Source organism: Crocodylus porosus, unplaced genomic scaffold (genome assembly GCF_001723895.1).
Source record: "Crocodylus porosus isolate Cpor-Errol unplaced genomic scaffold, CroPor_comp1, whole genome shotgun sequence".
Lineage (NCBI taxonomy): Eukaryota > Metazoa > Chordata > Crocodylia > Crocodylidae > Crocodylus > Crocodylus porosus.
Window position 1 is genome coordinate 34,898,118 of NW_017728947.1, and position 27,250 is coordinate 34,925,367.

Below are 27,250 nucleotides of genomic sequence, written 5' to 3' on the forward strand. Positions count from 1 at the left end.
AAACAGGTGCCAAAATTTCACACAGCCCTACTGTTTGCACGTATGCCCAGGACCACAGCATGTTGAGCCAGGGTGAAGCAGCCCCAGCTGGCAGGGGTCTGAGGGTCAGTCTGTCATCCTGGTTCTGCTCCAGCCCGGCTCAACATGCTGCCGAGGTGCTGGCTGGGGGCACGAGTGTTCCAGCCCCTGCACTGAAACATCCTCATGCCCCAGCCAGCCTGGTCAGTGTCTAGACATGTGCTGGGATGCACTAAATAATACCGTAGTTGGATAGTACTTGTTTACTGCAAACTAATAGTGCTACACATGTAGATGCTGATGTTTTATTGTGGAGCTAATTAGGTCTGCAGTAAATGTCTCATGTAGACATGCCCAGTAAGTAGTTTTGCGTCCGTGGACTGTGAGCGATTGTGATAAAGTACAGCTTTAACAAGAGGCCTATCAAGGCAGGGAGCAATTAACTTCCTGTTACTTGTAATGAATGTTACTTTGTTTAAAAGTAGTACATTTACATGATTTCCAGGTCATTCTAACAGACTTGGCGAGTCAACCAAGTTTTGAATTGTGATCCATAATGAGTTTTAGGAATGCCTAAAGACAGCTTAGCTCTCTGGGTGACAGCTGAAGTTTCTAATGGAAGATCATACTTTGTTTTCCTAGCAGCCAATCCCTTGTTGTGTTCAACTGCCCGATTCCACTGTAAGAATGGACTTTGCATTGATAAAAGCTTTGTGTGCGACAATCAAAACAACTGCCAGGACAACAGTGATGAAGAAAGTTGTGAAAGCCCTCAAGGTAGGTACAAGGTTTGGGGTTTTTTAATTTAGCTTCTCTTGTAAAATAGTATGCTATACCTAAGTGCTAAGAAACTGATTTATGAAGAAATGTGATATTACTGGATTGGCCTCTTTTGGAAGTACCAGTCCTATCACGGTCTTGAAAGTAGTCTTACCCAATATGCATGTAGCCCTCTATCTGAGCACCCTAAGGATTCCTTACAGCTGTTTTAAGCTAATCAGTAAATGTGTCTGTAGCCTGTTTGGCATAGTTGGAATGTGCTTCTATAGCAGCTTTTGTAGGAAGATCTTCAGGTGCTTATAAATCCTGAGAAGGCCTCTCTTGGCTTCTGTGGGAGTTGGAGTGAATTCAAACAGATAAATAAGAAAACCCTGCAATCCCCATACTTCGAGGTAAGTCCATGCTCTACCCATTTTACAGTTAGTTTCTGTATGCATGGGGGAGGGATTTAGTTTTTTCTTCTTTTTAATTTGAACTCACAAAAAAAATATTGTAGCCTGAAAGAATATCCAGCCTGAAAAATGTCATCCCGAAAAATGAAAGTTTTGAAGATGTGACCAGCTGAAAACTGGATTAGCTAGAAGGGAAATAAGTTGAAGAGATGCAACCCTGGTTTTCATCTTTATTTTAACATCGTGGGCTCAAAAAAAAAACTGTAAGCAAATGGGCATGTTATCCACTGTTCAATTGCAGTCGGGATTCCCCTATGCCGTTCCTACCATTCAAACATTCTGGGACAGGTTTGTTTATGTCTTTCTGAAATTGGGATGGTATTTTCCTATCTCACAAGGTTGTTGAAACCTAATTAAGCTGTCCAAGTTTGCGCAGGTAGAAGGCACTATAAAACTGCAACATCTTCTTTCTTATTATAAAAAAAATCTTATTATAACGTAGCTGGGAATGCTATCTAGGTTTGAATTTTCCTCTAGTAAGTGAGTGTATGCTGTCTGATGAAAAATGAAGCTGCGACAAATGCAACGTGCTGGATAGCAGTTCTGCTGCAGGAAAGGTTGGCATAATTGCCGCTGGGGAGATCAGAGGGAAAGTTTTCAAAAAGGGTTGGGGTTTGTGGAGCAGTTTTCGAGCATAGAGTCAAGGAAACTGGCTCAAAACTGAAAAGAGGACCATTTTTAATAGTGGTTGGCAGCACTGATGATTTGGTATTTTCACTGATGGTGGGGGGGGAAATCCAGAGCTTAAAGACTGTGAAAAATATTTTTAACAAATGTGAAGCAGCATGTCACTGCCATGTTCCTAGCTAGTACGGGGAAAAGCAGCATAGTAGCAACATTCCCAACTTCTCTATAGAATTTGCTGTCTCTTCTTGCATCCTGTTTCCCTGGTGGACTTGAGCAGAAGAGCTCGGCACGGACAGGGTTCATTTAGTGAGTAGACAGTCTGAGAACACACCTCTGCTTCCAGAGCTCCTGCTGGGCTGCTGCTACATCATGATCTAAATACTTCTTTTAAAGGAATGACTCTGAAGGAATTATCATGTGTGCACTGCTGCTGTTATGATGCCATTGCAAGGATGCTGAAGGGTGCATTGTTTTTAACTGTAGGCCTGCGGCAGTGTAATAAGATTAATGTGCATGTGGGTTATTTTGGCATTTGAGGCTTAAAGCAGCAGTATTCTTTTCAAGGTTTGGATGACTACTTCCTCTGCAGATTAATTGGCTGGATCGCCTCCAGGTTGTTTGTTGTCATGACAGTTTGCTTTGGAAGTGACTGTCAGGCTTGGGAAAAGAAAAGACCCGCATTTCATGAGGATGTTACTTTTGTCTTTAGTCCTCTGGAAAAGTCAGATTAAGGGGAGTCATTCAGTTGGATTCTGTGCATGAATGAGCCCCTGTACAAGGAAACCATACCCTGATTCTGTGCTTTTTCACTTGGGCCAGAATAGCAATTTCCCCAATGCAGTCTACTGTGAAGAAAAACGCCTTCACAACTTTCAAGAAGAGAGACTGAAACTGAGCACCAGACTGGGGGTGAGGAACTCCATCGTTCAAATCCTTGCACTGGCAAATGATTGCTGGCACTTGGCCTCAATCAACAAAGCTGTGACACCATTTCCAGGTGATGTAGCTCCCCACCCAGCACATCCACCCGATGCCCAGGGCAATGCTTCTTGCCATAGTGTCAGTCCCACTACTGGCTGTTTTTATACCCTCCCCACCCACAAAGGCAGCTCCTGGGGCTGTTTCCCTCATCTCCCCCACCTTAGTTATGCTACTGCCACTTCCACACATGCTTAGCTGTCTTGATCTGTCATGCATATTTTAACATATTTTTATCAAGCGTATTTTATTGGATCTCTCTAGCATATTTTAACAACCCTCATAGCTGCAGAACATTGGCTGCCATAATCCTCCTGCCTTACCTGTGGTAGGTTAGGGTGTTATGTCTTGTGGCTGAGTCAGGGTTGACTGTATAGGTTGGACAGTGGTTTGAATAGGGATGATCTTGCATCTGAAGGCCGGGAGTGGGGAAGATTAGACTAGAAGACCTCTACTTTACTTTTCAATGATTCTATACCTGTCTTTTACAGATCTAAAGACTAAAACTCTATACAGTTTAACATGCTATATTTCATACTTCAGTATAAATAAAGATTTTGTATATCCAGGTTTACTATTATGAGTCTTCACTAGGCTTCAAAAGTGTATTAAATCTTCAATTTTCTTGACAAAGGCTGGTGTGAAAAGGAATGTTGTTTTTCTCCTATTTCCTTATTGAGGATATTGAATTAGCATGATGTCTGTTGGAGGCTATATTGAGGAGGAGAGTGATGATTACTTGTTTTACTGCAGCATGTACAAGTCCTACTTAAGGACTGGGATTCTGCTGTGCTGGGGGCTGTACCCAGAGCCAAAAGATGGTCCCTGCCACAAAGAGCTTACAAGCTATGATTATTATTAAAATATAGTGTAGATATTTTCTCTGTGAACTTTGTCATAGTATTGAATATACTTCCAGTCCTATACAGTATATTGAAGTCTGTATTGTTCTTGGGTGCATCTACACATGCAATTAATGCACATGAATAAACTCTGGACTTCATTGCTCCCAGGCACTGCGTCTTCACATGCGACCAGGATCGCAGCACATTTAGCTGAGGTGGAGCAGCCCTGGCTAGCAGGAGGCCCGGGGGGTCAGCCTGCTAGTCTGGGACTGCTCCCCCAGCTCAGTGTGCTGTGGAGGGGCTGGCTGGGGCATGAGGGTACTTGAGTGCAGGGTTAGCTGGTAGGAAGCCCTCACCCTTGTGCTCCAGCCAGCCAAGGCAGCATCTACATGTGCGCTGCTGCGGATCATAGAATTCAGTATGTGCTAATTAAGCCTCACAACTATACAACATAGCAAGTTGGCATCATTATTCCAGTTTCATGGTTTAGAAAACTGAGGCACAGAATAGCTGAGCAAAGTGCCTGAACCCATAATGTAACTTGTTGGCAATCAGGAGTAAAACTCAGAGGTGGCATTTCACATGCCTGTTGTGAAAATTAATTGGTGCTTGTGGAATGGTTTAGAATACCCTGGAAAAATGTGCTTTAGAACAGTGAAATATTAATTGTGACCTTGCTTTGTGCCTGCTCTTTGAATACCCTGACATTTTTCTTAAATTAACACCTCTTCACATCCCTTCTGAGCTTCAAAGTTCTCCTCTGTTTTGCTGTCATTACTAAAAGGCTCTAATAGTACATTCAGTTGGTCTGAATGTGTCAAATACTCTTTGATGCAGTTAGAAGGCCATTTCACTAGGCAATGGTCACTAAGGAAAGCAGAAACCACCTGGTGAAAACTTCATTGATCTAGCACTAGCATAGAGAACTTCAAAATGAGCCAGCATCAGTAAGTAATAACTTTTGTTAGGTCATCACAACTCAGACTGAACCTGAGGCTGGGGGGATTGTTGGTGGATGTGTGCAAGGCAAAGGCAGTGAAGAGAGACAGAGAGAGAGAGCAGCTTCTTGCTTCAATTGTAGAAACAGGAGAGTGGTTAATTTGTCTTTCTGTAGACAAGCATTCTTTCCCTTTGCAACTGAATTCTGCACATTTATGAGGCTTTCAAATCACAGCTGAAGCAGCAGTTTAAAATTTCTAAATGCTCTGATTTAGATGCAAGGAAAATGATTCTGAGCTCATTCCTGATTCTGATTATTTGCAGATCTTGTAGCTGCCATGGTAATCCGTAGAGCTGTTGCTTAATCTCACCCCATTTATGCTTCTCATTCTGTCATCTCTATATATTCCACTACTGTAGTAGCAGAATGGCCAGAGTTTTCTCTTGTCCTGAAGTGTAGCATTAGTCCCAGTGTGTCAGAATCATAAGAGCTGAAGCCAAAAATAACTGCTTACATCATCCAATCCATCTCTCTTCAGCTAATGCAGAATTCCTCTTTATAGGATATTATTCTGGTGACTCATTTAATTTAATTTTAACTCCTGCAAGTTCTAGGAGTTCTGTTTCTGTTCTGCTACCTAATACTTCTTTCTGTTGGGTAGATTTGGATATTAAGCCTAAAATTTCCTTTTCTTAATTTTCTCCTTACTTCAGGATCTTTCCCCATGTGTCAGACTAAAGAAGTGGTAGCAATAATTCAGAACACCTGTTCTGTGCCTACTCCTGGTGCATTAACCTTATCCCCACCTGTGCTGCAGGACATTTCCTGCCCAATGTGATGATTCCACTGGGTACTTTTTTTAATGTGTGTTTAAGATACTATCCATGAACTTTAGGGATGTTTTTAGGCTCTGGGATTATATGCTCATGCTATCTAATTATTCCCTTAGCTGCTCTGCATCAACTGTTTTTGGCACTGGCTTTTCCTATGTTTATAGAACAAGATTTTAAGAGTTCAGATTGTGGCCATTTATGAATCAACATCATCTTTCTCTTGTAATATTTATTTTTCCTTTCCAACATGTTATTAGAAGCCTGTCTTATTCCCTTTAACTCCTTTGCCTACCAGCAACTATTTTTTGCTTTTATTGGTGCTTTTATCTATTCCCAACAATCCTGAACAGACTCTGAGAAATGCTTTAGGAACAAAGATTCCTAGTCATATTCCCCACATTTCTATCCGTGCAATCACTATTTTAATGATAGCGTTGTACGCTAGACTAGTTGTTTGTTATAACTAGATCCCAGTAGTATCAGGGATCTTACTACCATGTATTCAAGTCATTCTGGTTATACCAATTTGCCTCTAATCCAAGACTTCTGGAGGGAAACGAGCTATTTTTTCCCAGCAGAATTCTACTTGGATTAATCATCTAGTTTTCATTGTAAAGCCTCTTGTTGTTTTAACTGCATTTACCATCTATCTAAGACTGAGGCAGGAGGTTAAGTGACTTACCCAGTTTTTAGTAGGTTAACAGCTAACCTGCAATTACAATTAGAGAACTTGATTCTGACCAAGAGATGAAACAATGTTGGGCCCTCAGATAGTTGTAAGTTTCTGCTAGAAACCTACTTAGCCATATAAGAAGGCTAGTTAAGCAGTGGATCAGGTTACTTCAGGAGGTTGTGAAATCCTGTTACAGGGGGCTTTTTTTAAGAGCGGATTAGACGGACACCTCTCAGGGATGGTCTAGTAGGGGGGTGACCTCTTCAAGTTTGATTCAGTTCTAAATTTCTGTGATCCTATAATCTGCAGCACAGGTAAATACATTCTTTCAGGTTGTAGATTTCCAGCGTGTTTCCTTTTTGAGATCTTGACAACTTCATTTTGTGAAGTATTAGACGCATAATCAGTTATCAGTATTCCAGCCCTTTCCTCAACTGTGGATGCTCCTTGTTGATACAAAAAACTGCAGCACACTGAAACGGAAAACTTTGGCACTGTGTAAAACAGACCAAATTCAGTATCAGTGCAAGTAATGCAAGAAAACCTGCAGTGGCCACTTCTGAGCTTAGAGCTGTCACTCTTATCAGGCTCTGGTTGTCATCCATAGGAGACTGTAGGTGCATCCCAAAAGCTGATTGGATTTGTATAGGTATCTTTCAGCCAGCGAATAAGTAATTCTGGGCAGCAGGAAGGGGGATTTAGGAAGATCCTAGACAAGTGATAAAACAAAGGCAAGAAAAGCTATTCTATCCCACCCACTTCAGTATTTCTCTTTCACACTCTTCACTCACAGGGACAGGGCCTGATCCTGAAGACACCAGATGCTATAAATATTCCCACTGCCTAGAGTTAAACAACTCACAGAAGCAGGCACAAGACAAGTACTGAGCATTTTCAAGACCAAGCTTTTAACTCTAAGTGTGTTCCAGAGCTGGCTGCCAAATGGAGCAGACCTACACTAATTTGTAATGAAATAGCCTAATACCTAATTTATAAAACACAAATAGCTCCCAGCACCTCCCACTCCATGTGGAGCTGTAACCAATCCTCTACACGTGGCAGATTGAAACCCTCCTAAATTTCCTATGCTGTGGTGTCGTTTAGACTTTCCAAAGCTTTGCAGTCTGATTCTGGCTGTGTAAATTTCCTTTTATTGAGTCTGTCTTTGACTCATTATTTACATAGGCTGTAAACTGAAACTTAACTTGCAATTACTGTACATCAGCTTAGTCCAAATGCAGCCTACAGCTGGAACTTAATACTCAAAGGCAGACTAAATAAAAAGAAGAAACTTAAGAACAGATACAAATAAAATGTCACTGAATGCTTAATTAAATAAAGGGTGCGCTTGTGCATATTTAGTAGTCTCCTATCTCCTGGTTATAACAGGTGGTGAAGGGAAGTAGTTATATCAGCTGTGAATATTTCTTCTGGTTATTTTAATTCTCCTTCTTTCTTTCCTTTTTTTTTTCCTTAGTTCCCACGTAATGATTTATTTGATGGAGTTTTTATCAGGGATAAAAGGCAAATTCATCTATGTAGAGCGTAGAAAGATAAGATGTGCTAGACAAGATGCATGCTAGAGCATTAGAAGGCAGTTCAGATGATCCATGTGATGAATGGATCTGTGCACCTTTTCCCCACCCAGTTTGGGTCCCTGTGGCTATACCCCTTGGCCAGGAACTGGTTTCTAAAATTGATTATTTATCTATTTCATTTGAACAGTGGATACTAGGACATTCTTTACTATTAGTTGCATGGCTTTATTTAAACCAGTGGTTCTCAACCTTTTTAGACTTGAGAAGCCCCTTGTTAAACATCAGGTATCCTTAGAAAATGTCAGCTCTTTGTTTTCACTTGTTTTGTGACTTCGGAAAAATAATAGAGCAGCTTTCTCTTGCAAAGAACTCAGACAGACCACAGCAGATCAGAATGTTTTTAACACAGTGGGTTCCTATTAAAAATCTCTGGGTCTATCTTGTGATCCATGTTTGCACACCTAACAGTGTTAAACTGATTGGGACCCTTGAAAGGCAGTCCCAAGGAGTTCTTTGCAACAGAAGAATTGTGCTATTATTTTTCAAAATATCATTCATCAAAAAATGAATAACTAAGAGATGGCATTTTCCAAGGGGTGCCTTGAGTCTAATGAGGTTGAGAACCCAGGCTCCAGGGTTCCACCCTGTCTTGCTTTCTGCCTTGCTCCAGATTATCATGGCTAACTACCTCTGCCTATTGAAAAGAGGTATATGTTTGGCATCACATAAGTATGTGTCTGGGCACTGCTATGCCTTACATTTCCCTGAGTTTTACACAGATGTGATGTTCTTTTGTTGCATAAGAATAAGGATACAGATACAGAATAATTCTCTGCCTTGGCTCGTTAGCCCACATTCTGCTGCAACCATTAACATCCTGGCAAAACATAAGGCCATGCCTAGTATCCCTTTCACTAGTAAAGTGGATGCCTTTCACTTGGAACACGGCAGCAGTCAAGTAGCTATCTGAGGACATCAGAGGTACAAAATGATCAACACTTTTACAAAGATGGGTTTTGATGACCAATGAGGTATAGTCTTTTCTCTGAAGCACCTTGTTCACATTCAGCTCTGGTGAGCTGAGACTGAAAGCAGATTTGATGGTGTCTTGGCTGAGGTCAAATCAGTTTTGTGAGCTCGGTCAAGTTCAGGTAGATAAGTGTACATATCACACAATCTGCCAGCTTTTCTGGCGGCTTTGATGAATGGGACAATGAGCAGGTCACTCAGTCTTACCCCTGGAAGTGCTGCTTTCAGGGTAGCATAGGGGAGAGTCTGGCTGGGGTCACAGAGGTTCCAGTGGCAGTTACCCACATTTGGTAGATGGTTTTAGTCCCTTCAAGATTTCCCTAGTGCTGAATTCACCCAAAATATAATGCTGAAAATGGAGTTTAATTCATGTAGTGTTGAAAATGATTTGCACTGGTGCATTACTAAACTCTTTCTCTGGTACAGTATAGTGATTGATTTTTGCAGCCAAGGCTGAAATAATGATGCAATTTTTATAACTGTCTTAGGAACAGGGATTAGTAACCATTTTTTCCACTAGATGTTGGTGTTTCTCCTTCAGCTAATGGATAATTATGGGAACTAGGAATTCAGATTGTAAATGATTTCTTATCAATAATATAGTTGTAAATTATGAATTCAAGCCATTTCTTCCAGCTGTCTTTCTTTTACCTCTTAATTAGGCTTACATTCCACTAAACAGTGCTAGAGAGAGGTGATGACAAGCTCCTAGCATCTTCCTACAGAAAATCCAAGTCTTCAGAAGCAGGTGGTCAAAGGATCATCTTTTTGTAAGTTCAAATAAAAGGCCATCTTTCCTCAGCCTTTTTGTTCATTAAGTTCTTGTTTTTGAGCTTTCATGGATAGAACGGTCCTTATAAGGCACTCCTTCTGAGTTTTCACCAGAATGAAGATGCTTGAAACGTGCCTGTGTGTTGCTTTATTGTACCAGAATCCTCACCCTTAAACTGCAGAAATTTAGCTTGGGTATCACTGTAAAAACGATCCCGGTTGGAGAGTAGCTAGCACATGTCTGAGCCTTTATGCTGTCATTGGAATGAATCCAACTAAAAGGCACAAGTGAAGTTAATTTTGAGTTGCTGTAGAATACAATGGATTTCAGGGAAGCAGAACAGAGCATCTTGATCCAAATGATCCCTGTAGAATTATTGAGCAGTATTTTTTTAAATACATTTTTAAAATGCATTAGCTTTCATGGTGCTTGTAAAGTCCAGTCATTGCTGACGGGAGAGGTAGTTTTAACTGGCAAGCGTGTCAGGGGAAGGGGTGACAACAAAGCTACCAGTTTTAAGTTTTTATTTAAAAAAAATTGTATTCTTGATGACTACAAAGAACCCTTGTAAACTGACCAGTAATTCAGTGCTTGCCTCATCTAGAGAATGCTCTTTTACTGCTACTTCAGCTCAGACTCTTGTTGCTGAGGAAAAGGTAATGAACTCCCGTAGGCAAGAGTGAAGTTATCCAAAGCCATGTAAAATTCAGTCTGACCTTACTTTAGAAATCTATGGACAGCAGCAAAGCCAGGGGAAAGAGATCCCAAAAATGGAAGTTGCAAGTACAGTTAAACTTGTACTCGCTTAATTAAAGCTCTGATTGGATGCTGGTTGAGAGACTGATCTCAGCATAGCTTGCCTCATTTTATAAGCACTATCTAAACTGATATTATTTATTATTACATAGGAGTTGAGGTGCATGTCATATACTTGGATTTTTAAAAAACCTTTGATACAAGTGTCACATCCCATTCTCATAAAAAAAAAAAACAACAAAACTAAGCGGCTGTGACTTAGATGATTACACGGTCAGGTGGGTGGTGAATTGGCTACTGGGATGCACCCAGCAAGTGGTGGTGGATGGGTCAGTCTTCACCTGGAAAGATATGGGCAGTAGTGTCCCCCAGGCTCAGTCCTTGGGCCAGTGCTGTTCAGTATCTTCATCAGTGATTTGGATGAGGGGGTGGTAAGCACACTGTTCAAATTCTCAGATGACACCAAATAATGGAGCAAAGTAGACACACTGGAGGGCAGGAAATAGATTCAGGTGAATTTGGACAGGCTGGAAAAGTGGGCAGAACAAAATAGGATGCAGTTTAACAAAGTTAAGTGCAGAATACTGCATCTGGGGAGAAGGAATCACCGACACGCACACAGATTGGGGAATAACTTTCTGGGCAACACAGCAGCAGAAAGGGAACTTGGAGTCAACTCAACGATGAACATGAGTTGACAATGTGACAAAGTGATCAATACAGCTACCCAAACTCTATCATACATTAACAGATGCATCATAAACAGGACTAAGGAGGTGGTAGTTCCCCTCTATGTGGCATTGGTAAGGCTGCAGCTGGAGTACTGCATCCAGTTTTGGGCACTGCACTTTAAGAGGGATGTGGATAACCTTGAGAGGGTCCAGAGGAGGGCTACTCGTATGGTTAGGGACATACAGAAAAGGTCCTATGAGGAGAGATTAAGGGACCTGAATCTCTTCAGCTTCCATAAGAGAAGGCTGAGATGGGACCTGGTGGTCATCTACAAATTCGTTGGGGGCTGGGGGGCTGCAAGGTATAGGAGATGCTCTGTTTACTAAGGCACCCCTTGGAGTAACTAGAAACAATGGCCACAAACTGACAGAGAACAGATTTAGACTTGACATTAGGAAGCACTGCTTTACGGTAGGGGTTACCAGAGTCTGGAATGGGCTTCCAAAGGAGGTGGTGCGTTCTCCCCTACCTTGGAGGTCTTTAAGAGGAGGCTAGACAAGCACTTGGTTGGGTCACCTGACCCCAGCGCTTTCTTGCCCAGGGCAGGGGGGCTGAGTCGATGATCTACTCAGGTCTCTTCCGATCCTAAAAATCTATGAAATCTATTTACTGTAAAATTTAGAATTTTCACCTGCAGCATCTAAAGCAATTTAAGAAACTACTGCAAGATAATCTCCACAAACAGCAGAGTTATACCATTTTAACTGTGGTAGTGGAGTTAGTGATACAGTCTCCTGATGGCAGACAGAGTTCAACCTTATTTTTATATACTGCTATAAATCATGGGAGCATGATTTACAATAGCCATAAGGGAACATGGATAGACAATAGCCATAGAAGTATACTCTAACTGGGGGTTGACCAATGTAGCTATTTCAGTAAAAAATTCAGATATTGCATCCCTAGCCGAAATAATTACACTGTTTAAAAAAATAAAATTAAAACCAGGTCGTAATTGGTGAGTTGTCTGCTTACCAATGCTTGTTTTAGCCAGGTTTGTAAGAACATTTGTCTCTATGTGCAGGTCATTCCGAAGTTACTATAATAACATGCTCTGACTGGAGAGCATAAATCACCATCAGGATGATTCCAAGACAAGAGCCAGTTGTCAAATGAAGCGCCAGGGAAAAGTATTTCATGCAAGTGGGTCTAAAACTAACAAACATAATCAACAAACACATTATTAAGAAAAGAGACTTTGCCCCCAGATTTAGATTCAGCAAAATTTATCCTCAATTGCTTGTTTTCAGAACAGTTATAAATCCTTGAAAAGTGGGGCTAAGGAAACATGAGCTTTCTCAGCTTTGTCTCTTTCATTTAATTTCTGATCTGCTTCATATCCTTGGAGAGTCTGGCACCACATCAGATTTTCATAATGGTTACTGGACACAGTTGTGGGGTGAAGAGCATTCTTGAATGTGTGTGGTGTTCTCCAGGCTTGCAAAAGCAACTCATGTTTCACATCTAACATTACCAGATAGTCTGCACTAATTTGCTATAAAGAATTGTATTTAAAAAGGACCATACATATTTATGAGGGATGTTAAAAACATAAAGCAATTATGTGGTTTGCAATTAAATAAACATCAACATGCAATGGGAATTAGAAGCTGAATAATTAATTTTCCGTTTATTTGTAGTAAAGAGTCTATGCAAACAGTAAAACCTGGAGATCAAGGAGGGGGAGGAGTGTAGGTGGTCCGGTGAATTAACACTTCAGCTTTTTGTCTCTAGAGAGATGTAGCTGTGGTCACCAAAATAGGTGTTTTCCCCCTTTCTGATGGGATAGCTGGGTAGGAGAAAGACAAACATAAGACGTCATTATACTGCTGCTGTACAATCTGTGTTTCCAAGGTACCTGCTAAAATGGGTCCAGAACAGAAGTAGCAGCAGGTGACAAAATATGTCCTACTGTCCTAAAGACAAACCTGAAATTCAGGACCTTCTGGGTTTTAAATGTTTCTGCCACCGATCTGATATGTTACCTTGGGCAGCTCATTTGGCATTGAGCCTGTGTTTCTTTGTCGTAAATGAACCTTCCAAGGCTCTAGGGACGATTAAAAGGATTATAAAACACTTTGAAGATGAAAAAAAATGTTTCTTGTTGTTCTGTTAATATCTCATATCAGATTTAAATGCACCTTCAAATCTGTGTGTGGGTTTGGTTTGAAATAAGGGAGGAGGGTGTAACTCAGGACTAAGCTGTGTTGGAGGTGTTCATGCAGTTGCTGTTCACATTACTTCGGCACATGCCTGGCCAACAGTATTATATTTCAATGAGCATGAAATTAACTAACTCCTAAAAAGGTAAATGAAAATACGTTTGGGGAATCTGAGAAAAGTACCTTTGGCAGACATTAGGAATGCACTGAGCTCTCCTGAAACTTATGGGAATTGAACTACCGGTACTTTATACTCCATTGTTCAGCCCTCACTCTTACATCTTTGTTCCCCTAAACCTCTAGCTGCTGAGTAAGTAGCTAACATCAAGTCCTGTCTTTGGTTTCTGTTGTCCAGGAGACAAATGCCATGCTTTTCTGACACATTTGTTGTAGGAAAAGCCTATTTAAAAATGGCTTTGGCAAGTTGCCTTAAACAAGACCAAATGGAATTCATCCTGGCATCTCACAGTGGGGAATTCTGCAGCATCAAGATACTCTTTATGAATTTGAACCCTGATAGCTTTTCAGATGGTTGTAGCTGCCGTCACTGATTATGTGGGGAGAGGCTATTTCTGAGATAAAAGACTTGACTGAGATTTAAGGACATCAAAGGTAAATGATTGATCTCCCCAGTTGGATGCGAGGCAGTGAGAGACAGGGCAGTAATGACTTTGTAAGACCCATAGTCGGAAAGAAAAAGATACCAAATGCTTCACAGGTGAAAAGGTGGGAATTGATCTCTTTCCTGCAAGCAATTCTAATCTTAGTACTTTGCACTCTAGGACAGTCGTAACATGTCTGAAGTGGTAGTAATTAGAAAGTTCTTGAGTCTGTTAAATTGGCTAAATACTTGGAAGGGAATAGGAGTGTATAGCTTTAAGACAAGTGTAGCACGTGAAAACACATACCCTTGCCTAACAGAGGAATAACTAGTCATCAAACCCAAGATGGAGAATGGCAAGAGTAGATGCTTTGTGAGATGGTTTCAATCCCGAGTCTTTGACATCATCAGAAACTGATGTCAGCATCCTCTTGGAGCATGTATGATTGGGTGGTGGTAATGAATTAGACTGGAAGACCAGAACTGACCTGGCCGAGCTAAGAGGATGCCTCACACCTACCTGCTTCCTGATTAGACTGTATTTGAGAGGGTTTTACTTGCCCATGTTTAGAACCTCTGTGTAAAATAATGATGTAGGTAAAGGCTCAAATCACATGCTCTGTTGTTTTTCAAGAGCCCTCTGCCTGTGATCTAGACATTTCAGAGTGTTATGGTCTGCGTACTTTATTGCTAACACGGCAGCAGAATTACAATATTGTGCCCTAGATGGACAAATTTTGTGATAGCGACCCCAGTGGAAGGGATAGTTGGGTTGTTGCAAATTCAAGCATCAAGCTCAATTTCTCGGTGATTTTACTGAACTCACAACATAAGAATAGTTGGCTGGTCAGACCCGAGGTCCATCTTTCCTAGTGTTGTATCTCACAAAGTGCCAGAGAGAGTGGATGCTGAAAGGGCGACGAAACAGGATATGACCTGAGAGAGGTGTTGGATAATGGGCTCCAGACTGGAAGTGATTAGACACTGTTGGAGCAAGATCAGCCTTCAGTTTTGTTGGTAATTACATGAAAATATGTAGAAGGAAGCTTTCTAGCCAAACTGGATAGAATTCAAGACCCTTTAAATAAAGGAAATCTTTGACTGGAGGTGCTTGAGGAAATGACTAGTGATAACACTTCAGCGTTCCATAATAGAGCAAGGACATGGTTTGATGCCTTTGCAAGCTGTAGCATCTTTGTTTGTGGAGAAGAAACCAAGCAACCTGGAAAATACTGTAAAATATGTTAACCATGTAGTAATGAATTTCCCAGAGAAAGTGAAGGAAGGCTTTGGGTTACGTGTTACTTTCTTACCAGTACTCTGGCAATGTGTTCCTCTTCCCAAAAAGCTCAGTGTATACTAGGGGGAGGAGGTATATATATTTTTAAAGACAATGAAAGAGAACAGCACCTGGAACATAGTGAATATGTTACTTGAGATCTTTCCCTGGTGGGTGTTTAAAATATCCTATTCATCGAATAGTATTCGAGAAAATGCACATAGTGGAAATATGCTTAAATGTGTTGACTATTTGACAAGACATATCTACCTATCTGGGTACTCCCATTAGTACTAACATATTCCTGTACTGGATTTGACCTGGAAAGGTCTGGTCCAACCAAGGGAGGCATGGAGGATCCGACGCATGTACCTGTAGTTAGCTCTTTGTCCTCTCTACAGCATTCTCCTCTGTAGCCCTTCTTGCTCCTTTCTGGGGCTTTCATTTACCTGGCCTCTCTGCAGCCAGGGTATCTGCAGCAATGGTAACAGCAGGTGGCTTGACCTCTCCAGGGACCGAGATTTGCAGCTCAGGGCAGGGGGCAAGGTCACCAGCTCTGTCCCAAAGCAGCAAAATGTTGCTGACCCCTGCTCCAAAGCTAAAAACAGACATCATGAACTCAGACAGAAGTGACAATTTTCACCTGATCTGGCCACAGAAAGCTGTGACTAAATACAAGTGCACAGCTGCAGACTGCTTCAGAAATGGCTGATCAGGTAAAAATAGAAACCCTCATTGCATGAGGGGTCAGATAAAGACATTTCAAAACAGAGCATCTTCTGTTACTTGTCTGTGCTGCCTGCCAGCCTGTTCCTGTTTTCAGAATGGGAGGGGGGAAAGGGAGCTGAGGGGGTTCGGTCTGGGTTATTTTTAGCCCCCGCTGGAGGGTAGGGCAGGTGTATTAGAGCCTCACCAAGGTGGGGGGGGGAGGCTCCAATTCACCCACCCCACCCTCCAGCGCCAGCTGGGGAACCCCTAAAATAAGCTCCCTCTTCTCCTCCCCCCCCCCTTCCATTCTGAAAACAGTGCAGCCTCACGGGGAGGAGGAGCCATTGCTAGGGGAAACCGGCTGCAGGGTCCCAGCCAGCAGCTAGATTCACCACCCCCGGAACTAACTGATAGTGAACGTCTGTTTGGTCGGGGGGGATCATTGTAACTCGGAATGCTTCCTGCAAAGTGTTACCGTGGGGAGCTGCACTTCTGTCTGTGCCCCGTGCTTCGCCTTTTATCCTGGGATCCTAAAAATAAATGATAGAGCCCATTGGTTCACTTTAGGTACCTGTGAAGTATCTGAATTAACACTTTGCCCTGGGACAATCAGAAGCTAATGTGAGTTAATTGCCATTCAAGTCGCACGCACGCATGTGTGCGTGTGTGTCTCTGTAGAGCTTAAAATATTGGGCTCTTACTGTCATTTATCATGCCTGATTTTTAAAAAATGCAAATAGGGAACTTTTTCTGTTTTATTTTTACTAAAGAGCAGATTTGGGAAACATTCAGATCTGTGCCATGTAATTTTCTAAAAGCTGCTAAGTCTTACTACCTGTTCATGAGTGCCAGCTGGTGGCTAAGTGCTAGAAGTCCTGCCCAGTTATTGAAGTTCATGGCCACTGGTCGGAACTGGGTTGCACATGCATTTTTGCCTGTCTCTTCCACTAAGACTTATATCAGGATTTTAAAGTAGCTGCTGGTTTAACCGAGCCAGGTGAACCAGAAGTCCATCTCTGACCCAGCTGTGCTAACCCTGTCTCAGCAGGAACTTCCTCTCTGCATGTTGTACCGCATGATCCATCCTCCTTATGTTTTATTACCTTGATTTACTGTATGTGTCATGAGTGTCTCCGACTTCGCTAGAGATCTGTGTATGTGGTTTATTTGGTGGGAGCAGCTTCCTGATGCTTTTGACATTAGGGATGTATTTGGCAGTAGCATTTTCCTATACAACAGAACCAAACAGTTAATGGGGGGGAAAAAAGCCTCAAAAGGAGTTACTGCATTCAACATCTGTTGAAGGGGGAAATTTGAACAGGTACTGATTTAACGGTTTTGTTCTGGAATGTAATCTTGGATTTCCTGCCATCCCCTCCCTTGCAAGCTGCAGGTGGCAGCAGGTACAGAAGCACAGTAGTTTGTTTGACACAGTTCACTAAATTTTCAGTCTTCAGCTTAGAACTTCCCCTACTGCATTAAAACCCCTGGAAAAAGCCTTAGAGGAGAAAAAAATCTAATACAGAAAAACAAAATCTGCCTCGCATTTTTTTATGGGGGTGCAGAGATTTTACATACCCTCTCTTTTTAAAAATATTGCAGGGTCCTTTCCCTAAGCTTTTGGAGCCCGTAGTCTCTGTATCCTCTCTAGCCCTTGGTTATTTGCCTTTTGTTCAGGTCCCTCGCCACCTCTTTCCACTGGACCACACAGGCAGAATGCTTGGAACTACAGTCCTGTAGTGTACTAGATATTGCAAGAGACTGGCTACTGAAATGGAAAAAAACCAGTATGTGTGGGGTGACCATATGTCCTGGTTTGGCTGGGACAGTCCCAGATTTCATAGGTCATCCCAGCATCTCAGACAGTTGGTGAGAATTGAAGGAGAAGTCCCCTACCCTCATGTCCCCAGCCTGGCTTCTCAGCAGGCTGGAGGCAGGGGGCTGGCTGGGCTGAGCACTGCTGCTTCTCCCTAGGCAGGGTGGGCCAGGGGAAGGGGTCAGTGTCTGGGTCTCAGGCACCTGTGCAAAGCAAGCTGGGATGGCTGGGTGGGGCTGTTATGGGACAGCACGGAGGGCCACAGCCAGGCTCCATCCCCTGCACTCAGAGACTGGACCCAGCTGAGAGTGATCCTAATGTGGTCTGTCCATGCCCCCCTGCCCCAGATGTACCAGCCCAGGCTGCGCAGCCACACAGTACCTCCCCACCACTGGCAGCAGTTTTATGCCCTGCTGCTCTAGCCACTGCCGAGGTCTGGGCTGCTCGTGGCAGCCCTGGGCAGCTGCCACCAGTAGGGGAAAGGTGCCGTGTGCTCTGCAGCACAGGCTAATGGAGCTAGGAGGGGCACCACACATGGACTGCTCCCAACCTCTGTACATGAGGAACGGAGCATGGCCACGGGCCTCAGTGCTGTCCTGGCCCACCATGCTTCACCATCATGGCTCCTGAGAGTCACAGGATTGGGGCTGTGTGTGTTTGGGGAGAGGGATGCAGAGACATGGTGTGTGTGTCTGTGTACATACACATGCACTGGCATTTCTTGTCCCAGATTTCCTTAACCTGTCTCAGATTTCTCTATAATTATTATGGTCACCCTAACTATATGTTCTCCCCATCAGCCTAAACATTTTTCCTCTTTCAGTTCTTTTAAGTCTTTATTGTTGCCACCAATGCCATATGGAGAGACATCTGGAAGATAGTGCCACAGAAAGATGAGCCTGGTCTTTTGTACAGGAATAGAGACTATCTGGCCACAGTATATTCCTAATGTGCATGGATCTAGGGGTTATATCTGTGCTTAAACCATGGTGCCATGAGATTCTTTTAAGGCTGTTGCAATATTAGTACTGTTATATATTCAAATGCATATGCACAAATCACAAGATAAAGCCAGAGGTAACAAATAGGAATTCATAGTGCCAAAAACATTCTGTCCTGCTCCAGTCTTTCTGAGTTCTTCACAATAGTTGCTCTCACTCATTTTTCTGTAGTCAAAAATTGAGTGAAAGTTAAGAGCTGGCATTTTCCAAGGAGTGCCTTGAGCCTAAAAAGATTGAGAACCAATAATTTAAACCAACAAAATGGAAAACTTTGTAAAGGATGATATTTATCTAAAGCATCTAAATGTTTTAGGGGTGAATTTCACACGGATTTGAATAGTTTTTGCTCCTAAAGCATTCAGATGCTTCACAATAGCCTACCTTATCATTATAAAGAAGTACAACCCAGATAAATGCCAGGATTTCAAAAAGAGAAGTTGATTTTTTTTAAAAGGATGCAGTTTCAAAACATTACAAAATGCAAGCAGCATTGATTTAAACATTTATTGCCTTGCTTCGGAGGAGACTTATTTTTAGGTAGAAATAATTTGTTTTGTCATGTTTGAATTCCCTGAAGATATACAGAAACATGGAAATTAGAGATGGGCAAGATCTGTGAAGTCTCTAGTCCATCTGAAATCTAACATTCTGTGTCTCAAGTAAGAGATTCCACTACTTCTTTGGAAGATTATACTGCCTTGTAATTTTGACATATAGGTTGGTCCCAAACTGTAAAACACTTAGAGAGAATAAGATGAAGTTAGAATTGCAAACTTAATGTTTTCCCTTCCCTTCTTGGTGCTTGTGTTTCTCAGGTAGGATATTTACTGTGGATATAGATCAAACCTTTCTTTCACTTATTCTTGTCTGTTCTGTATGCAGAACAAACACACTGTCTGCCCATCCCCCTCGTCTGAAAAACAGTGAATTTATCTGACCACTCACGGACAAAGATTGATGCAAAGATTAAAGAGCACATTGTACTGCACCACTCTGTGCTTTCTCTATTTCTGTAAACGTGCCGTGAATCCACCATGTCCATTTAATTTGTGTCCTACATTAAATAAAAATTCCAGCTTTACTCTCTACCCCTCCATGTCCCCCAAATTGTGCTGTGATTTTTTTTTTTTTATGGAGGTTGCCTGTGCCTCTCATTGTCCAGAAGTTTTACTGAACTTCATTGAATAACTTCCCCCTGCAGGAAGGTCATAATTGATCTAGAAAAACGATGGTGGCAGTGCTGAGCATACCTTGTCAGTGGTCAATTTAGTGTCATGGTGAAATTAAGGTATCTTTGAAGAATGTTGCACACTGTGTCACTGAGAAGCACATTAAATTGTTGTAACAGAGACTTTTAAAATACTGTCCCTGGTTTGCACAGGGCTCTATTTGGAGAGGAAGAGCTCTATTTGCCTGGTCAGTTTTCCCTTTTCTGTTTCTTGTCCATTTCACCTTTGTATGCTGTAGTCCCATTAAAGCTGTTCAGACTCATTTTAAAAGATGACTGGGAGATGATTAAGTTGAAGACGTTTGTATTTATTTTATCTAATAACACTTTTAATCTTCCAGTTTCTACCACCTAGTTCTCAAAGCATCATTCAAACAAGGATAAAGATAGTTACCTTCATTCAGAGATGGAGAGACACTATTCTTGAAGTGTATTCTCCCTATGCCTAAACAAGGGTGTTTGTGCCCGAAAGCTTACAAAGAACAATTTTTCCAACTATGTAGTTGGTCTAATAACAGATATTGCATCTATTCAAAAAACCTTGACTCAACCATGAGTTAGATTAGTGACAGAGCTTCCTTTTGTGTCTCCTGCCCCACTGCTTTATCTGTTGCCCTCATTAAATTTGATAAACTGCCTGTTCTGACTAGATCTTTTAATCCTCAATGGAAACCTCAACTGTCCCACAGAATCAACTTTGCTGAAACATTCAGTTGGCATGTGCAGTGATTAAACTGATTCTTGCAGCTGAAAAGGCTTCAGGGGTTTTTCTTTTGCTTTGGAAAAAAGTTCAGCAAACCTGAGGAGTAAGTCCATGGTCACTAGCATGGAAATCCTCTGGACTTGAGCAGAAAGCTTTGTTCAGAGTCAAACTTCTCTGTGAATACTGGTCACATGAGAGAAAGCTTGAGGAAAAAAACAGTCTTTGCCCTTCAGTTTAAAGCCATTTAAGGAGCACTGCCTTTTCTTGTTGGAATTGGAAGAACTCCATCTTGTGGCCAACTGCTATGAGATGCTTGCAAACTCTGCAGGATATTCAAGGACCTGAGGGAGTTTATTTATTCAAGTTCCTGCACGAGTCACATTTCAGGAATTTAAACCTGTGTTTTAGTTCCCAAGTGTCATGAATGTTCAGGGAAAAGATCTGTGTGAGGGAGGGGGAAATAGCTTTTTGAAAAAAGCACTGTTGCCTTTTGTCATGGCTTTAAATCATGTTTGTCACTGCTTATAAGGTGTTTGAAGCCTGTTTGCTTACTGACTAGACTAGGTCTCTTTTCAAGCATAGATTTAGCAAACATCAATTTGGCAAGCTGTCCATATAGAAAAGTGTAGTCCATCTTAACGAAGTCCTCCCTTAGAAAGCGTTATGTATACTACTCCCTCCTAGTTCTTTTTCAGAACCATCACATGCAGAACAGTTTCAAAATGATAGAGTATAAATCTTGTTTGGAAAAAAAACACACTTTTATGTTCAGTGTCTTGATACGCTTAGTCAAATATCTTTTAAAAAGTGTTTAAAATGATACATGATCATCAGAGTGACAATGATGGAAAAGAGAAGATATATTTATCCTTTTCTCCCAGTAGATGGGATAGCAAATCACCGGTCATGTAAACTACACATGGTGTGTTTGCTTGTTGCAGGATTTACTCTCAGCCCCAGCTTTCAGAAGACCGTTCGTTCCACTAGCTTCTAGTTTTCAGAAGGCAGGGAAAACGCCTTAGACTGGCAACTTGTAGCTAATTTCAGACATAGGGAGATAAACTAGATTTGAGGGCCCTTTCTCTAGATTTGAGGGCCCTTTCTCTACCATGTCACTTTCAGGATTTGTGGACCAGGTTGGTGGATATGAATTATGTTGATTCATTAAATATTTCTCACACTTTTGTAGTCTTACAGAAGAGGTGGGGAAGTTATGCTTGCCCTCAGATTTTGGAAATCCCACATCTCCAGCAGGTAGGTAGGTGTGTGTGTGTGTGTGCGCGCGTGTGTGTGTGTGCGCGCGCGCTGGGAATGTGATCCATATCCAGTCCCCTAGAGGAGTGCAGTTACTTCCTTTTCTTCTTTCCAACCCTCATTTCCCTGCCTTTTGTTTCATATGGATAAGCTAACACTTAAGGGAAAAATATCTACCAATAATGTCTTAGGAATGTGCTAGTACTAGAAAAAAGTGGTTGACTGCTGAGCAGAGCCTTATGGAGCACCAAATACAACTCTTTTACAAATCATATCCATTGCTGCTTTCTCTCAGAGCACATTTAATTGAATTTATTCACTTGGTCTCTCATTCACAGAGAGGTTTTAACCAGACCACAAGTTCCTCCCCCTTGCTACCCATTTCAGTGGAGAGCTTTTCATTTGCCCCTCAGGAAGAGTGTGTTGAAGTAGAACGTGCTTGTTAGGTGGCCTTCATTTGCTGAATAATGGGGGCCTCCGATGAATGAAGAGAATATATTAACTATCTAAGACTGCAGCAAAGAGTGATTACTGCCAGGACTGGTAAGTCTAAAGATACTGAGTTCCCCTCTTTTGCTTTCATTAGTCTGAAAAACCCAGAATATTTTCCCTACTTCATTTAGCAGTCTCAATTTTTCTGAGGTGGAAAAACCAGCATCAGAGACATGCTTAAATGGTGGTGCGTCTCTGGACATCTTAAACTCTGAGATCCCTAGAGGCTGACATGTTGGGGGCACCCTTCCTGCTAGTTCTCCCCATTTTTCTGTTTGTGATGTGGAAGCGGGGAGAATTTGTGTCATTTAAGATGTTTTGGCCATGCTTCCATTAATGCCCTATCTTAAACTTGATTTAAAGGGGAAGGGTAGCATAGGAGGAGGTGTTATGGGGAATACTGCTTTCCCTAGTCAAGAATAAAAGGGGTCACACCCCTCTGTTTTTAGCAAAGAAGAAATAAGTACATGCTCTGGTGTGCTCATAGTTTAATTTATTTGATGCTCTATTCACTAAACTAATTCCAAAGGTATCTATACCTTTTGGATGGAGGGAGTTAAGATAAAGTGTAAATGATGAAACATCCCCTTTAGGAGATAAAAGACATCTAATTGTTTGTAACAGAGTGGACTCTATCATCCATCACATTTAATAAAGTACAGCTTATGGGAGCTACAGGTGCTAGCACAAGGCACAGTTAGGATCAAGATGGACTGCATCCTTCATAGATTCGGAGATTGTAAGGCTGGAAGGGATGTCAGAAGATCATCAGGTCCAACCCCCTGCACTAAGGAGGAAAGATAACTGGGGGTCAGGTGACCCCCAGCAAGGTGACTGTCTAGTCTCCTCTTGAAGATTTCCAGAGTAGGTGATTGCACCACTTCCGGAGGGAGCTTATTCCATGGTCTGGACACCCTGACTGCAAAGAAGTTTTTCCTAATGTTGATCCTGAATTGGTCTTCCAGGAGTTTGTGGCCATTACTCCTGGCTTTCCCCTCAGGTGTCCTGGTAAACAGTTGTTCACCGAGCCCTTGATGTACTCCCCTAGTATAGCGGTAAGCTGCCACCAGGTCCCGCCTCAGCCTTTTCCTCAGGCTGAAGAGTCCCAGATCCCTCAACCTTTCCTTGTATGGCTTGCCATGGAAGACTCTGATTATACGGGTGGCTCTTCTTTGGACTCTCTCAAGCTTGTCCTTGTCCTTGTTAAAGGGTGGTGCCCAGAACTAGACACAGTACTCCAGCTGCAATCTCACCAGTTCTGCGTAGAGTGGAAAAATCACCTCCTTGGTTTTGCTGGAGATGTTTCAATTGATGCATGCCAGAGTATTAGTTGCCCTACTGGCTACAGCATTGCACTGCCGGCTCATATTCATACTGTGATCTATTGTTACCCTCAGGTCCCTTGCATTGGGTGTTCTAGTCAGTTTGGTGCCACCACGCCTGTAGGTGTGTTGGGGGTTGCTTGTCCCAAGGTGGAGCACTTTACATTTCTTGACATTGAACTTCATCAGGTTCCAATCCGCCCAACTTGCTAGCTTGTCTAGGTCCACCTGTATCTGTAGCCTATCCTCAAGCGTGACCACGCTCCCCCATAACTTGGTGTCGTTTGCAAACTTGGCCAGTGAGCTCTTCACCCCCACATCCAAATCGTTAATAAAGATGTTGAAAAGTACTGGACCAAGCACCAACCCCTGTGGCACACCGCTGCCCACTTCTCGCCAGGATGACACCAATCCATTCGCTACGACTCTCTGGGTTCTATCCTGCAGCCAGTTTCTCACCCACCTGGTTGTCTCAGAGTTAAGCCTACAATCCTCCAGTTTTCTCACGAGGACACTGTGGGATACTTGATCAAAGGCCTTTTGGAAGTCTAGGTATACAATGTCAACTTGCTCTCTTGTATCCAGGTGGCAAGATACCTGGTTATAAAAGGAAATGAGGTTGGTAAGGCAAGACCTGCCTGTGATGAAGCAATGCTGGCTGTCATTCAGAATCTTACCTTTTACTTTATTCTTACTTAATCTAACTTTGACTTGAGATCCACAAGGTTCAGTTTCTCTCTTAGCGGTAAGGACAGCATTACGCATTATACCATATTATTAGGAATTTAACCAACCTGAGGAGGCAGCTGGCTGATTTTGCAGGGAGCTTGTGGGTCTGGTCACCATTTTTGCAAGGTGATTGTGGTGCTCCCCTTACCCCCCCAGTGTCTCTAATTGGTTATGGGTCCCTGGTGGCCCCACCTTCACTGCTGATTGGTTGTGAGAGCTCTCCATCATACAGCCACACCCCTCACCACTGATTGGTTGCAAAGGCTGTCCATCATGAGACTGCCCCTTACCACTGATTGGTGGAGAGGAGCAGAGCTACATGACAGGCAACCTCTCAGCTAATCAGTGATGAGGGGCCAGGGCAGCAGCCATCTCCCCTTTGTGGTGGGAATCCCACTCCCCTCTTTCCCCTTGGCAGGCTGCATGGCTGGGCCACAGTGCTATGAGGATTGTTGACTCACTCTGGGGAACCAGCATTTTATATTCAGTAAGTTTCCCCACCTCTCACTCCTGCAGATTTGGCAGACATTGCCTGATTTTGCAGGCAATGCTGGATTTCATGATTTCTGCAAAAATTGCAATTTTGGGAGATTCCTACATATTGTAAACAACCTTGGCTGGTGATACCCAAACTGTAGCCCGTGGTCCTCAAGGTCATAGTACGTGATCTGCTAGTATTCCTCAGATTACACCCCTCCCTTCTGCCTCCCCTTACAAGTTAGCAGTGATCAACAAGAAATTTTGAGAGATGACAGTGGCCCTTTGATCTCAAAAGCTTGGAAACACCTACAGTAGGCTCATTTTACTTTGATTTTATGCCCTGATTATTCTTTCCCTTAGCTGCCATTAAACTTGTATAGCTGAGCACCCACACACTCGTCTCTCTTGAAGACGAGAATCTTACCTTTCAACTTGTGTATAATAATTGTAAAAATATAACATTATAATGTCCTATTCCTAGGCTTGTTTCACGTGAAGAAGAGAAAACACTAACTGAGAATGTTGGCTTCTTTTTCCACCTTTGCCATTCTCTGGCACCACAGTTAATACTATCAGCTGATCAGCAGAAGTTGCCAGAAGAATAGGCATATCCATGTGTCAGAACATTTCCCTTCCCTCAGAATTTAGTTCATGTTAACAGCTAGTGCACTTCTTACATTTAGTGCCTGGCAGCTAAACATGCAGATTTTAAAACGCTGTACTTCATAAAAGGATCCAGAGCTCAGTTTTTGCTCATCCAGCACTTAATTATGTAGCCACATGAGATGCATTATTCCTCCCAGTTTCTCTTTCCCAATTAATGTAGCTCAAGCAACAAAAATAACTCATTGAAAGAAGCACATTTACAAAAGTTCAGAAGACTAGCTGAGAAGCCTAAGAGCTCAGATGGAACACTTGCTGTCAGCGTCAGCAAACAGTCCATTTTGTAGTAATTCTTGTAGTCTATCTATTCAGCACGGGTGAGGTCACATCTGGAGTACTGTGTTCAGTTTTGGACTCCCCACTGTAGAAAGGATATAGGCAAATAGGAGAGAGTTCAGCAGAGGGCAAGGAAAATGGCAAGGGGACTGGGTTATGGTTATGAGAAGAGGCTAAGAGAACTGGGCTTATTTAGTTTGCAGAAGAGAAGATTGAGAGGGGATTTAATAGCAACGTTAAACTACCAGAAAGGTAGTTCCAAAAAGGATGGAGCGAGCCTGTTTTTGGTAGTGGCAGATAACAGAAAAAGGAGCAATGGTCTCAAATTTCAGCAAGGGAAATTTAAGTAAGATATTAGGAAAAACTTTCTCACTAGGAGGGTGGTAAAGCACTGGAACAGGTTACTCAGAGGGGTTGTGGCATTTTCATCCTTGGGGGTTTTTAAGACCTGGCTAGACAACGCCTTGGTTGGGATGATCCTGCTTTGAGTGGAGGGTTGGACTAGATGACCTTCTGAAATTCCAACCCTAATTTTCTGTGATTCTATGACTTTTGGGTAGCTTTCTGGAAGAACTGTGCTTTATAGCTCTTATAGCAACATGTTCAGTAGGGCATTGGATTAAGGACTTGGGATACTAAGTTTTTATGGCATCTTTACTTATGGTATCAGATGAATCATTTCTGTCCATTTTAAAGCAATGTAGGGTACTTGCCAATCTCATAGGGTACTTTGAGAGTTAATGCTTGGAACTCATTTTGCAGCCATTAAGTGATAGTTGATTTCTATGTAATGATTAATGTGCCATTCATTTGGACTCATGACATCTGTGAGTTCGTAAAGTGATTATGGTAAATGATTATGATGATGTAAATTGGTAGATGGCTTTGTTAATGTCTAGGTTGCATGCTTTCTATACATAGATATTTCTACTCAGACTTGCCCTCCAAAACACTTTACCAATTGTATAGTGTTTGTACTGGATTTGCTAAAAAGGGGATAGAGCACAAAGGCTCTTTTGTTTGCACAGTGGCTTAGAATGGGATGGGAAGTAAATCATACCTTATTGAATTTTAAACTGCAGGAGGATTTTGTCGTCAGAAGGTAGCAGAACTTGTACTTGAATTTGCCTGTTGTACTGTGACAACCTACACCCCATGAAGTGCCATAGGAACTTTCCCAACAAACAGTCAGGAGCATAGATTTCGTAGACATTAGGGCTGGAAGAACCTTGGAAGATCATCGAGTCCAGTCCCCCACCCAAAGGCCAGGAAGTCGGCTGGGGTCATAAGATCCCAGCAAAATAAGCATCCAGTTTGCTCTTGAAGGTGTTCATGTAGGTGCTTGAACCACCTCTGATGGCAGACTCTTCCAGACCTTGGGGGCTCGGACAGTAAAGAAATTCTTCCTTATGTCCGGCCTGAAACAGTCTCGCAGTAGTTTCTGACCATTTGACCTTGTCATCCTTTGGGGCACTCTGGTGAACAAACATTCCCCCAGATCCTGGTGGTCACCCCGATAAACTTATAGGTGGCCATCAGATCACCTCTGAGCCTGCACTTTTC

At 42.3% G+C, this 27,250-nt stretch overlaps 1 protein-coding gene across 3 annotated transcripts in view; it reads left to right on the top strand.

The window, feature by feature from the left end:
• Nucleotides 1-27,250, top strand: part of LDLRAD3 (low density lipoprotein receptor class A domain containing 3) — a 205,608-nt gene that overhangs the window by 113,099 nt on the left and 65,259 nt on the right. For 2 of the 3 annotated variants that reach the window (XM_019552263.1, XM_019552264.1), the window contains exon 4: nucleotides 661-795. In XM_019552263.1, coding sequence (XP_019407808.1) covers nucleotides 661-795 — 135 coding nt within the window. The remainder of the gene's footprint in view (nucleotides 1-660; nucleotides 796-27,250) is intronic. The other variant, XM_019552265.1, reaches the window with a different exon arrangement.